We start from the raw sequence: 12782 nt of genomic DNA on the forward strand, positions 1-12782 counted from the left end.
AGAGCGGTAAACAGGTTGTGGGAAGCTACCGTGCACCAGGGCCTGCACTCAGTGCTAACGGCCAGTGATGGCCAAGCCGGTCCCGAGGCCTGCGTAAGGCCTGGCGAGAAGGCAGGTGAGTCCACACAAGGAGACGCGCCATGCGTTCTGACAGGGCCGTGAGGACAAACAAGGCATCACGAGACGGTCCCCCGGAGGGACCTGCTGTGGACCGTGGTGGTCAGAGAGGCCTGCTCTGAAGATTGGTATCGAAGCACAGACCTTCAGAAGGATGGGAATGAACAGGCAGAGCTGGGAGGCAAGAGCTTGGCAGACACGGGGAGGCCCTGAGGTGGGAGGTGAAGGTGAGGAGGTAGGATGTAGGGAGCTAGAGGGAGAGCAGCCCACGATCAGAGAGGGAAGACGGGTGGGCCCAGAGCCTGCAGGACCGTGTCCGCCATCCTCAGAAGAAGTCTGGACTTGGCCCTCAGAGCAGTGTGGAATCATTGGAGAGTTGTACACCGAGGAGTGATACGACCAGATCCGCCTTAGAGAGAACACACACAAGAAACAGGATCCTCTCCGTTTCGCAGCTGGGAAAACTCTGAAATAGGACTCGGAGCGGTTGTGTCATCTGTCCAGTTATCACTGTCAGGGCTGGAATTTTCACCCAAGTCTGGCGCTGACCCCCGAGCCTATGGGTGCTTTTTATGTCACCTGCCTTGTCTCCTGACAGTCGAGAGAGTGCAGACCTACGGGTGCAGGCTGTGGGCAGTGAGCGGTGGTGTGTCTGTCTTGTCTGGCTAATGAGGAAACGCACAGATTCAGCATCAGTGTCGGGGCAAAGCTTTTGAAGGGCTCACAGACCCTTTGGGCCGTGCGAAATGTTCAGGATGGAGTCTTGTAAGAGTATATTCTCACGCGCTGCCTCGGGTCTCTGGGCTGTCCTAATAAAATGTGTCATTTCACTGATGAGTTGATCGTGACGGTGTGTGTAAGCTCATATTCTTGATTTATTGTTGATGACTGGACGTTTGTGCTCTGGAGCCCTTAGAAGATGAGCTTCAGGTGTTTGCGGTGTGGAATGTCAGAGGAGAAGGAGCCTTGGAGATCATCTCGAGCTCCTTGGCTCACCGGGGAGCAGACGGATGCTTGATCAGATTAAGAGGTGTGAACGAGGTCATCCACCCTGTTAGAGGTGGCAGAAGGGCTGAGTTCTGATTCCCAACTGTAAGTTTACTGAAATAAAGAGGCATGGATCAATCTTAAAGGATAGAGAGAAATGGCCAGGCAGGGTGTCCCGAGCTCTTAAACCCTCTTCCTGGGCAGCTGCCCGTACCTTCCAGCCTCCCAGGGAATTACCTATGCAAGGCGGATAGCGCTGTCACTCCCTGGGGCTCTTGCAGACCCTTGTGCGTTCACTCTGGTCACTCGGGCCGGGTAGCCCTGGAGTCTGGGAATCAGTTCTTGCCAGGAGGCCTCCTGTGTCCTCCTCCGTTGCCTCCTGAGCCCAGACACACTTCTGAGATCATGTTCCTGCCGTGTAAGGGGGGGCTGATCCAGAGCCCACTTGACGGTGTGAAGCAGGGCGGCTCTGGACAGTGGGAGACTTCAGACTGTGTGTGCACCCGTGTTACCAACCCCCGCACTACAATTCCAGTTAAATGAGGCTGGCTTATGAACCACAATTAGTATGATAAGGAAGCTTCCATAACCTGATCTCCAACTCACTTTGCAAGCCGTTGGTCTCAAGATGACGTCTCCCAGAATTTATGGAGGCAGGGCTGTGGGAACCTGTCTCGTTTCTGAGAGTTTCCCACTACAGCTTGACCTGAGTCACCTCTCTTGCTGCGTTGGGAACAGTGTTGGGAGAGAGAGAACCAGATCTTCTTGTAGAGGGCGTGGGCCCTGGGCCTCACCTGACTTGTCCAGCCTCTGGGGAGGAAGGATAAAGGGAGACCATGCCCCTATGATACTGCAGCCCGTACCCCTTTGGAAATCTCTGCCCCCCAGGACTGTGACAATGCAGTGTTGAACAATTTGAACAATCTCGACCAGACAACTCTCTCTGGGGATTGAGCCCATCTAGGAAGGGCCCGGGGAAAATCTGTGAGGTGTCCACCCCGGGACCCAACAAAGCTAGTTTAAAGAACAGTGAGTTCTACTATACCAGTGTTAAATGGGCATATTGGTTCATGCGTCGCACATGTTAGAGGCCATGACAAGTCAGAGGTAGGAGGTCACTGCAACTGCGTAAACCAGGGATCCCCTTGTAGAGTTCCTGTGTAGGAAAAATAACGCAACTTTGCAATCTGAGGAAGGCTATTAGGTGAGGTTTGCACCACAGCCTAGCTCTGCAGTAGGCTCGCCACTGGCCACTTAAAATTAAGTACTAAACTCAGACCCTCGGTTGTACTAGCCACACGTGCTAGTTCTCAATGGCCACGTGTGACTCGTGACTCTCCTTTAGGACGGGGCAGGCACGCAGACACATAACCGTTCCATCATTACAGAAAGTTCTCCTGGATATCCCCAGCCCAGAGCCTCATCTGAATATGTACACAAAACGCGCTTTAAATTGTTCCAGATAAAACTTAGTCACTAGTCAAAATAATGGGTCTGAGGTTAGAAAAATACTTTAACAGACTTACCAAAATTGTTTTCTTACAGATCTAAGAGGCACAGCCCAGTCTGGGAGCTGCAAAATCCCAGAAGTCTAGATCAAGTCTGTGTTGTGCTGCGTCTTCAGTACTGAGCCCGTTGCCAGTGCAGAGATCCTCAGTTGTGTGTTGGTTTTTGAAGCTGATGAGTACTGAACCTCATCCATTTTTTCCCCCTAGATCGTCAGATTAGACCGAACCATGGAACAGATTGTTTTCCCCGTGCCCAGTATATGTGAATTCCTGACCAACGAGTCAAAGCTACGAATATACTACACTACAGAGCGGGATGAACAAGGCAGCAAGATCAACGATTTCTTCCTGCGATCCGAGGACCTCTTCAATGAGATGAATTGGCAAAAGAAGCTGCGAGGTAGGTCAGCAACGCCTCCAGAAGCTACAGAGACACGCGGTTCTGGGGTCTCACACAGCAGGGCTTGATGGTGGCTACGTGGACCTCCAAGTAGGAGCAGAGCTGGTGCGAGTTAGGATTCTGTCCCCCTCTGGGCACCGAGAAGACTGGGCACCTTTGGAGCTGATAAGTGTGCTCCAGCCTTAGGGTGGCGCCTCCCCTGAAGGGGCTTCCTGCCGCCTTTGATCTGATCCGCTTGCAGAGCTCCAGGGAGAACTTGGCATGCCCTTTCTTGGTATCTTGATGTAGAAAATAAAAGGAGCGGAGAACGGGCGGGCCCGGCGCTCACAGGATGGTGCATTTGAGCAGGAGACAGCCCACCTGACTGCTCATTTACTAGCCCACCTGCTCGGAAGATGCCGCTCTTCCCCCTTTTATGGGGTAGCTCGGATTTTAGACCCTAGTGTCATTTTATAGGCAGTGGAATCATTTACCGCTTGAGATGCGTCACTGGCCACCAGCGAGTCCTGTGGCGGAGCCCAGCCAGGCGGGCTGCAATTACTCATCTAAAATACTTTTATAGGGCTTTCCCGGAAGGCTTCTCCGCGCCCGGTTTTCATTAGGGTTTTAACGTGATCCTGCGGTACCAACAGTACGCTAGGCACCAACTGTTACGACCCACTTAGGACGGTGCTTTATTCCTGTCTGTTAGTCAGGAGCCAGGATTTTTATTTGAATTCCTGGATTCCAGCTGCAGTTGTGATCACTGGGGCTCCTGCTGCGGTGAGGGGAAGCTGGGCTAGAGGTCAGTTTCTGGACGCTTTTGTCCTCTTCCGCCCCTACCAGCCTGGGCTGGCACAGACTAGCCTCCTCTACTGCTTCCACTGCACTGCTTTGCTCCCTGCCTCCCCAGATTCGGTTGGTGTCAGAGGGGCTTGTGCAAGCAGGCTGGCCAGGAGGCGCTGTTCTCACCTCACCCCCACTCCATCCTCCCTGATCTCTAAGGGGCACCTCATCGTCCGGCACTTTAAAGCATTATCATATGTTTTGCTGAGCCAACCCATTCCTCACCCAGCCCCATGCTTGGTGTCTGGACCACCTTTAGCAGAACAGCGGGCGTGCCCTCCTTGGTGTGGCCCTCAGAAGACCTAGAGGACAAGCTGCCCCACTCTCTGTGTGTCCTCGTAGCCGCTGTGGGCTTGACCCAAGCTCCTCCCGCTGAAGCATCGTGAGTAGTGTTGAATGTCTACACAGCACCATGCTTGGGCAGTAGGATAAAAAAGACACCCAGAAAGGTAGACATAGACCCCATCCGTCGTGTACTCTTGTGTTTTCAGCTATTCCATGAAATAGAAGGCACCTTCCTCTTATTTGTTGATTTTGCTCTTCACTGAAATAGTCCATAATTCCAACTTCAAGGGATGATCCTGAATTCGTGTATCCAAACCTCCAAAATAGTTATTAAAATGGTGATTTCACCCTTACCAAATGTACGGGTCTACTAAGTACTAAGACTGGTCAGATACATTCATTCTCTCAGAATTGTGTTGTCAAATAGGTATATAAAATAGGCTCTCCAGTGGGGCTTATGAACTGAAAGAAAGGTCTTTCACCTTTTATGATGAGGGGAGATACCTTGCCATCCCTGAGATGTTGTCGTCAGCCGGGCATAATAGGAAGACCTCAGCCCCAAGAGGTGGGAGATCTGAATTCCATGCTCCTTCTGCCACTCCCTGACTCTGTGGCTCTGGGCAGATGACTTAACTTCTTCTAGGCCCTCACCTATAAAGTGGGGAATTAAGACTACCTGATTGTTTGATTGATTGCAGAATGGCCATCTCATCATTCCAAGATTTATGTTGCCTTGTAGCTAATACCTTCTCTTACTAAGTCTGTCTTTGTTTCAAAAACAGTTTTTGTTTCAGTGAAGCTTAAACACAGCTATGGCTGTCAACTGAGAGATTTTAATTGGCTTCATAGCTTTCTGCTGGTAAGAGAAAAATTGAAAGTAATAACGGAATTAAACATGATTTGCATATTTAGGAAGGGGAGAAATGTACTCAGAAGTGCAATTAAAATGAAATATATTTTCTTCTCTATGTAGCTTATTCCTCTTCTAATAAGTCTGCAGAAAAGATTTCTCTGGCTTATTCATGAAGCTCCTCTTCCTTTTCCTGAAAGTATCACAGAGAATCATCTGTGCTTTGGAGAATCTGTAGCTAGGGCTCAGGTACACAGTAAGGTCTGTCTGAGACTCGGATTGCTTCATCTTTTCTTCTGCAAGTATTAAGATACTCAGGTCCTGTGCTCTCTTGAAACCCTCTTCCCTGCTCTCCTCAAAACACACACACACACACACACACACACACACACACACACACACACACACACACACACACACACACACACACACACACACACACACACACACACCCATTCTGTGCATTCACATCCTCTGTCCACTGTGCCTCTCTGACACCTTCTCCTGAAGATCCTGGCCCCAGTGAAGAGAAAACTCTGGGCTAGGAAAACTAGGAGATAGTGAGAGGAAATTGAGACAGAGCTGCATATGCTGACACTTTGTTATGTGGTATTACATGGAGTTTACCCTCATGGTTATTACACACATCAGAGTAGAGTGGGAAATTCTCTTGCTACATGCACATGGAGTCCAAGTCCTCAAGCAAACCCCAGTTCCTTAAAAACAAACAAACAAGCTAAGGAGGAGGGTTACCAAGAGATGCCCCAGGTGCAGTTATTTAAATCGCCCTGCCCATCTGGGATCATGGTACCCTGTCTTCTTGCACCTGCGTAGATACCCGGTTGACTTGAAGGACGGAATGTTTGTTCATATTCAGTGACACCACAGTTTAAGTACAGTGTTAGTTTTATAAAAGTAAGATTTGTGAGCTGTCTGCCATAGTTGAAGACCATCGTTGAAGACCATAGTTGAAGACCAGCTACTCTCACACTTAGTATTGAGAGCTGCTCTGAAGGGAATTCTGGCTTACCCATCACTGAGCCCTGCCATTTCCTGCCTTTTTGTCTTTTAACTTCTTATGAGCCTGTTACACATACACTGATGTGGGGAGGATTTTGTAAATTCCCATGAAACCCTCACTCAACTTCAACAGTTTTCAGCCCTTTGCCATCCTTGCCATGTGTCTCTTCTGTGCTCTCTGGAATGTTCATATTCAGATCAGAAATGGGCTTCAGTCCCAGAAGAAACACCAATAGCCATTGTCTACAGAGCGGGTGATTTCTCATCTTAAATTTGCTTTGGCAATTAACTTATGAAAAAGTCATTCATTAACTATAGGTGGGACTGACTCCTGGTCGGCTCTTCCATTGAATGGTGACATGAGCCGCTTAACTTTGTCCCTGTCACTGAGCCCAGCAGGTCTCTGAGCTGGGGAATGAGATCTCCATGCCTTCCATCCTCTGCTGGGCCTCAGTTTCCCTCATCCCTAAAATGAGATCTTTTAAACTAGATGATGCTTATAGCTCTAAAACTCTACAGTTTGGAAACATGGCCTCTTAAAAAGTGCAAACGTGAGATGAGCAGTTATTAAATTATCCAGGGCTCTGTTTAATTATGCCATAACTTTATTTTGGATAGAAGTTTCCAGAGGCTTGGCTACTGCTATAGGCATCGTTCGAGAGTCATTGGATGTGTCCCTGGCGGCTGTCCTAAAGTTAAATGATGACTTCATTGGGAGAGAGAAATAACATGCTAGAGATCCATTTTCACATACTCCACACTTTTCTTTGGAGGAGGATAATGTTGAATGAGACTGTCTTTTGGAAACTTTGCCTCTGGCCTGGAGATGGAAATTATTCCTGCCATTATCCTAAGTGTAAGGCACCACTGAAGAGTTCAGAGGAAAAGGATGCACGAGTGCACACAGTGTGGTCACCGGCTTGTTCTCCTAATGCTGAGATGCAGCCAGTGCGGTGTCACCTGTCGGTAACAACGGATTAAGATGGCAGCACTGCCTACAGGGTCTCTCGCCCTTTGTGAGGGCTTTGGTTCCACATCCTTTCTCTACCGTAGCCTTTGCAAATGGGAGCTCCACTGCTGACCGTCCAGGCAGAACTCCCACTCCTAGTTGGCAGATGACCTGGTTTTAGGAAAGGGATCATCATCTTGCTTTTAGTCACCAGTGAGTTGGTGAAGAATTTCGAGCAAGGGAAGAGTGTGGAAGAGGTAACGTTGTTCCTAGCCTGGGGCCCAGCTGGGCCAACTCTGAATGCTGTGTGTCCCCCCACCCCAACCAGTGCCCCCCACTTCTCAAAGTCTCATTGAATTTTCAGCTCTCCTTAGGCATCTCATCCAGTCCCAGCGCCCCAGGGGGAACTGAGGACCCGGCGCGTGAACCCTGGATAACCCCCAAGATTCCATAACTGATGGTTTTGACAGGGGCATGCAGGGTTTTTAGATGCTCCAACTTTTCCCCTTTCTTCTCCTCCTTAGCCCCCAATACATCTTCTGTTCCAGTAAGTACTCCAAACAGAAACAAACCAATCTGGTGTCGTTCTGAGCCTATGAGTCACCTTCAAAACAAACGATCGTTTTTACTGTTGTGGTAAAAACTGGGAACAAAAGTGGACTTGTAGGGGCGGAGCGGGAGGGCCGTGTGGATTCCCAGCGTTCTGGCTTGCAGTCTTGAACCTCACGGGGCTCTGTCCTTGTTTCCACAGCCCAGCCCGTTCTGTATTGGTGTGCCCGCAACATGTCTTTCTGGAGCAGCATTTCATTCAACCTGGCTGTCCTGATGAATCTGCTTGTGGCCTTTTTCTACCCATTTAAAGGAGTCCGAGGAGGTACCATCCATATCTTTAATTTCAAGGAAAATTCCAGAGGCAGCAGGAAGGCTGTGACTTGCATCTTAAACGTGATGCCTGGAAGTACTGGTGCAAGTTATGGGATCCCAGTTACCCATTTTCAGACAAAATGAGAGTGTAGCTTTTACCACGGGTTTATTTTTAAATCTAACTTGAAATAATACAAATTGTGTGTCCGTATTTATTTGCCAGGAAAGAAAGAGAAGAAGCTATTTACTGTATTAAATCTGTAAGGGTTCATCTTAGTCAGCCTCCTTGTTTTATATGTTGGGAAACTGTCAGAGAAGCTGAGCGATTCAGCCAAAGTCACACAGCCAGTCAGCGACCGAGCTAACCCTAGCGCGTAGATATTTTGATGCTCAGTCCAGTAGATGTGTTTTTCCCATGCCATACTTGTGAAATTGATTTCAGACTAAAGAATTTGTAGGAAATCTCTGAAATTTTTTTTTTTTTTTTTGACAAGAGGTAGGGTGAGGCAGGGCTTGAGTGACTGCAGACGGCACATCCTTGGCACTTTCGTCTGTTAAGAGCTACATGCCCTTATTCACATAACGAAACGTGCTGTCCATGGTCTTGCTGGGTTTCCCCCACCACCGTCTCCTTCCAGTCACCTGTATGCACATCCTGCACATTTTGCTGAGAAAAGGCAAGCCGTTCAGGAGGGGCATTTTTCTGTTTGGGGCTCCTCGGTTTGCGTGACGGCTCTCTGGAGACATTTACGCGTGTGGGGTTCTGGGGGTTGGCGGAAGCTCCTTTTCTATTAAACATCTACGGCCTACTTTTCTGACACCTGCTACAGCCTCCTGGGAGGCCTGCTTTTCAGCTCAATTTCTCATCAGAGCTTTTTGGCAGATCACCTCCCGTATGTATGTCACAACCTGCCAGGAGCCACCTTGTGTGAAACATAATGGGATGAAGAGCCCAAAAGTAAGACCAAAAAAAAACTGAAACAGCGCAGAGGTAAATTCCAGGCTCGGCTCTGGATTTAATAATGCAGATGTCACGAACGTAATGGAAGTAAGTTTAAGGTCAGGTTTGAAAGTGGTCATATGTTCTGTGATGTGTCTAACTTACTCATCTGAGGCGTTAGCTTTTCTGTTTGGCCTGAAGCTATGTTGAAGGCTCCATTTAAGTGATGTTTTTCCCCCCAAAAGCCGTACTTAAACACCAGCCCAAGGGGCATTTTCCTTTAAAATGCAATATCAGGAATCATAAGTGTCCTTGGCTGCAACGTTGGGCAGGTCCACAGGGCTGCAGGGTGTTGCCCCTGGGGGGGAACGTCTGCCTTCACCAGGGTGCCAGTCAGCAGAGGTAAGAGCGCAAAGTGGTCAACCCAGGGCTTAGGTGGAGGGGACAGAGCCCAGGCCTCTTTTCACCTCTGGGGAGCTGTTGTGCACATCATAGCAGATTCTTCAACTATTACTTTGGATGTGTTTTCGTTTTACCCTCCACTTCTTTCAAAATATTTAAAATTGATTTTTTTTTTTAATATATCTTGGCCATTTTCTTCCCTGGTCCCTTGTGGCAGTTTTGAGGCCAGTGCTGGGGACAGTTCACTGACACCTCTCTCCTCTTCCATGATAAGCCTCATCCAGTGGAGCAGCTAGATTTACAAAGTCCAGACTTCGTGTCTAGGCCTGGCTCTGCCACTCACCTGCCACGTGACTCCGGGTCAGCCACTTCAATTAGTTCTCCTTATCCTCTCTTTTAAGAGGTGCTTAAATGGAGCCAGTAGTTGTGAAACCTAGGTGTGGATTTAGAAATTCCTGTGGAGGTCAGGAGAAGATAGTTGCTGACCTAGTCAGGATCTCTGGAGCATCCTGTTTCTTGCCCATCCGAGTTCAAGAACTACTGGATGCAATGATTCTTAAAGGTCCTTCCATCTTTACAGGGGTGGCACTCAAGGTGACATCACCCCTGGCTGATCTGTAGAAGTCCAGGCTTTCTTTTTTGGCAGCATTGGCTTTAGAACTTCATGCAGATAGACTCAACAGAAAACATAATTAGATGTCCTTGGAGAGAACAAGGTTGATCTGACCTAAGGAAGCCCTTTCCATTATGCAGTGACCGAGATCACCTCAAACACATCCACTCACTCAGAGGGATTTACTTTTTTCTTTTGGAAGATGTGTCGGGGGCATCTTCTATAGTCACTGTTGACCATCTTCAAGAGGAGGGTTGTGTTAGCCCGGTCTAGAAACAAAATCTGATTGGTTATCTGAAAGTATTTCTTTGAGAGCAATATTTGTGCTCATTGAATCCTGAAACCAGGATTTCCAAAATGTCCCTCTTTCAGGTGTGTAATGACCTTGCTCTGTGTGCCGACATGGCTCTGTGACTTCCAAGGCTTGTGGCTGCCAAGGACACTGTGGCCTTAAAAGCTCCTTTTTAGAAGTATCATTTTCCCCCTTTATTTCAGAACTGATGAGTCACAGCGTCTTTGAACAGCATGAAAATTGGGCATCTTCAGGTTTCATACTGAATTTGTAAACATGGCATGATGATTAAAGCACATAAAGTACTACTTTTTAAACTTTCTTACTGTTGAAATTTTCAAATATATACACAAGTAGAAAGAACAGTATAATAAACTGCCATATACCCATAAGCCCAGCTTTAACAATTACCAACATTTTGCCAATTTTGTTTCATTTATACTCCTACTGTATTTTCTGCAAGATTTTAAAGAAGTCTTGACATCTTGTCATTTTGCCCATAGATATTTCACTGTGCATCTCTAACTTCTAAGAATATTTTAAGATGTGTATAATCACCATACCATTATCATATCTAACAAAACTAACAGTAAATCATGTCATAGCCTGTCCATATTCATGTTTCTCCAGTTGTCTCAAAGAAGTCTTTCTATAATTGTTTATTTGGAATCTAGCATTAATTATCACCTCTGTTTTTATAGTGGGAAGACAGCAGGTTTTTATATTGTCCCCTTCAGGATTTGAGTACATGTGTTGTACTGGTCACATTTATTACACTGAGCTCTTAAGAGCAGTTTATGATAATCAAGTGCTTAAGAAAATGAAAGGCAAGCCACAGGCTGGGAGAAAATACTTACAAATCATACATCAGACAAAGGGCTTATATCCAGAATATATAAAGAACTCTTACAACTCAACAATAAAAAGATTACCCAATTAAAACAGTGGGAAGAAGATTTGATCAGTTACTTCACACAAAAAAAGACATATGAATGGCCAAGAAGCACAGAAAAAGATAGTCAACATCAGTAGTTATTAGAGAAATGCAAATGAAAACCACCATGACATGTTACTAGAAACCTACTAGAATGGCTAAAATTAGAAAAACTGACGATACGAAGTATTAGTGACGATGTGGAGCAAGTGGAACTCCCGTATATTACTGATGGGAAGGGAGAATGGTACCATCAGTTTGGAAAACAGTATGGTTAGGTCTTCTAAAGTTAAGCATGTACTTAGGGTCCCAAAATCTACTTCCATGTTTTTGTCCAAGAGAAGTGAGAACATACACCTACCCCAAGATTTGTACTTGGTTGTTTCCAGTAGCGTTATTTGTAGCAACTCCAAACTGGAAACAACCCACATATCCGTTAATTATTAAATGGATAAATCAGTGGTGGTGTATTCATATTACGGAATACTACTCAGCAATAGAGAGAACAAACTATTAATATACACAGTAACCTGAATGGATCTTAAAAATTTTGTTAAGCGAAAGAATTAAAAAGACTACCTACAAATACGATTATTTTTCTCATTTCATGAAATTCTGGAAAATGCAGAGCTACAGTGGTAGAAAGCAGGTCCGTATTTGCCTGGCATTGGAGATGGGGGAAGGCATCAGTTGCAAAGGGCACAAGGAAGCCTCTTAGGGTGATAAAGTTGTTTATATCTTGATTGTGTTGGCAGTTACATGAGGTCATATGACTGTATACACTGCCAGAAGTCATCGAAGTGTGCACTTAAAACGGATGGATTTTTTTTTTTTTTTTTAATGATCGTTAAGGCCCATTCCTCCAGGGGCGTATATACTCCTGGTATATGCTGTGGCACCTTAGGCAAGATACGTAACCCAAGATTCCGTTTCCTCTGGAGTAAAATGGAGATGATAACAGCAACCTCATAGGGTGATCAAGAGGGTTAAATACGTGATAATCCGCGTAAATGGCTTCATACAATATCTAACAGCTGTTAAATGCACAGCAAGGGACACCTAGGCCCCAGCATGCACCTCTTCCTGGATTTCTGAGAAGCTTCTGCCTCTTGGCGCCCATTCCTAATCAGGTTTACCTTTGAAGGCTATCCAGAGGGAAGAGGTAGGTGGCTGGGGGTAGGGGGACAGTTTTCAGAGAGAAAGTGAGTCTCAGCAGGTGTGGACGAAATGAACTAGGGCAGCCAGCAGGCTCGTGGAAGAGCTGGAACCTGCCGGGGCGTCTCTTTCCCTGGCGGTGCTTCAGTCCCAGCAGTTCTGGAGAATCGAAACTCCTTTATGTAAGTGGCCTTAATCATGTAGTGCTACTTGTTTACATCTGAAGGAAAGTCAAAACGTGACAGCGTTTGAAATAGGGGTGTTTTTTTTTTTTAATGAGTGTTTTGCAGAACCTTATTTTTAGCCCTGTTGGCTCATGTTACATAACCAAGCCGTCTCGTGGGACACTCTAAATAGAACTTGCAATAGCAAGAGATGACAAAAACTGGTATAAGCTCTTTGACTACAAGGATAATCTAATTGTAGGATGATGCTAATGATACGGAAGTTGCTTTCCTCCTTGCCTTGAAGAAATTTGATGCAGGCAGGGGACCTGCACTTTTCCTTAGCTTGCTTTTAATAGAAATTAGAAGTTTATTCTTCCAGCTTGCCTCCCCTCAGAGTGAAGTGTGACACATGTATGAGTTCTGCTCATGGAACAAACTCATTTGATGGGTGCCTACTGGGTGCCCAGTGCTTCC

General features: G+C 46.6%; 1 protein-coding gene across 8 annotated transcripts in view; it reads left to right on the forward strand.

The window, feature by feature from the left end:
• ITPR1 (inositol 1,4,5-trisphosphate receptor type 1) overlaps positions 1 to 12782 on the forward strand; it is a 319623-nt gene that overhangs the window by 263086 nt on the left and 43755 nt on the right. For all 8 annotated transcript variants that reach the window (XM_067755266.1, XM_067755267.1, XM_067755270.1 and 5 more), the window contains 2 exons: positions 2820 to 3012; positions 7693 to 7815. In XM_067755266.1, the coding sequence (XP_067611367.1) occupies positions 2820 to 3012; positions 7693 to 7815 (316 nt within the window). The remainder of the gene's footprint in view (positions 1 to 2819; positions 3013 to 7692; positions 7816 to 12782) is intronic.

Source organism: Pseudorca crassidens, chromosome 10 (genome assembly GCF_039906515.1).
Source record: "Pseudorca crassidens isolate mPseCra1 chromosome 10, mPseCra1.hap1, whole genome shotgun sequence".
Taxonomy (NCBI): Eukaryota; Metazoa; Chordata; class Mammalia; order Artiodactyla; family Delphinidae; genus Pseudorca; species Pseudorca crassidens.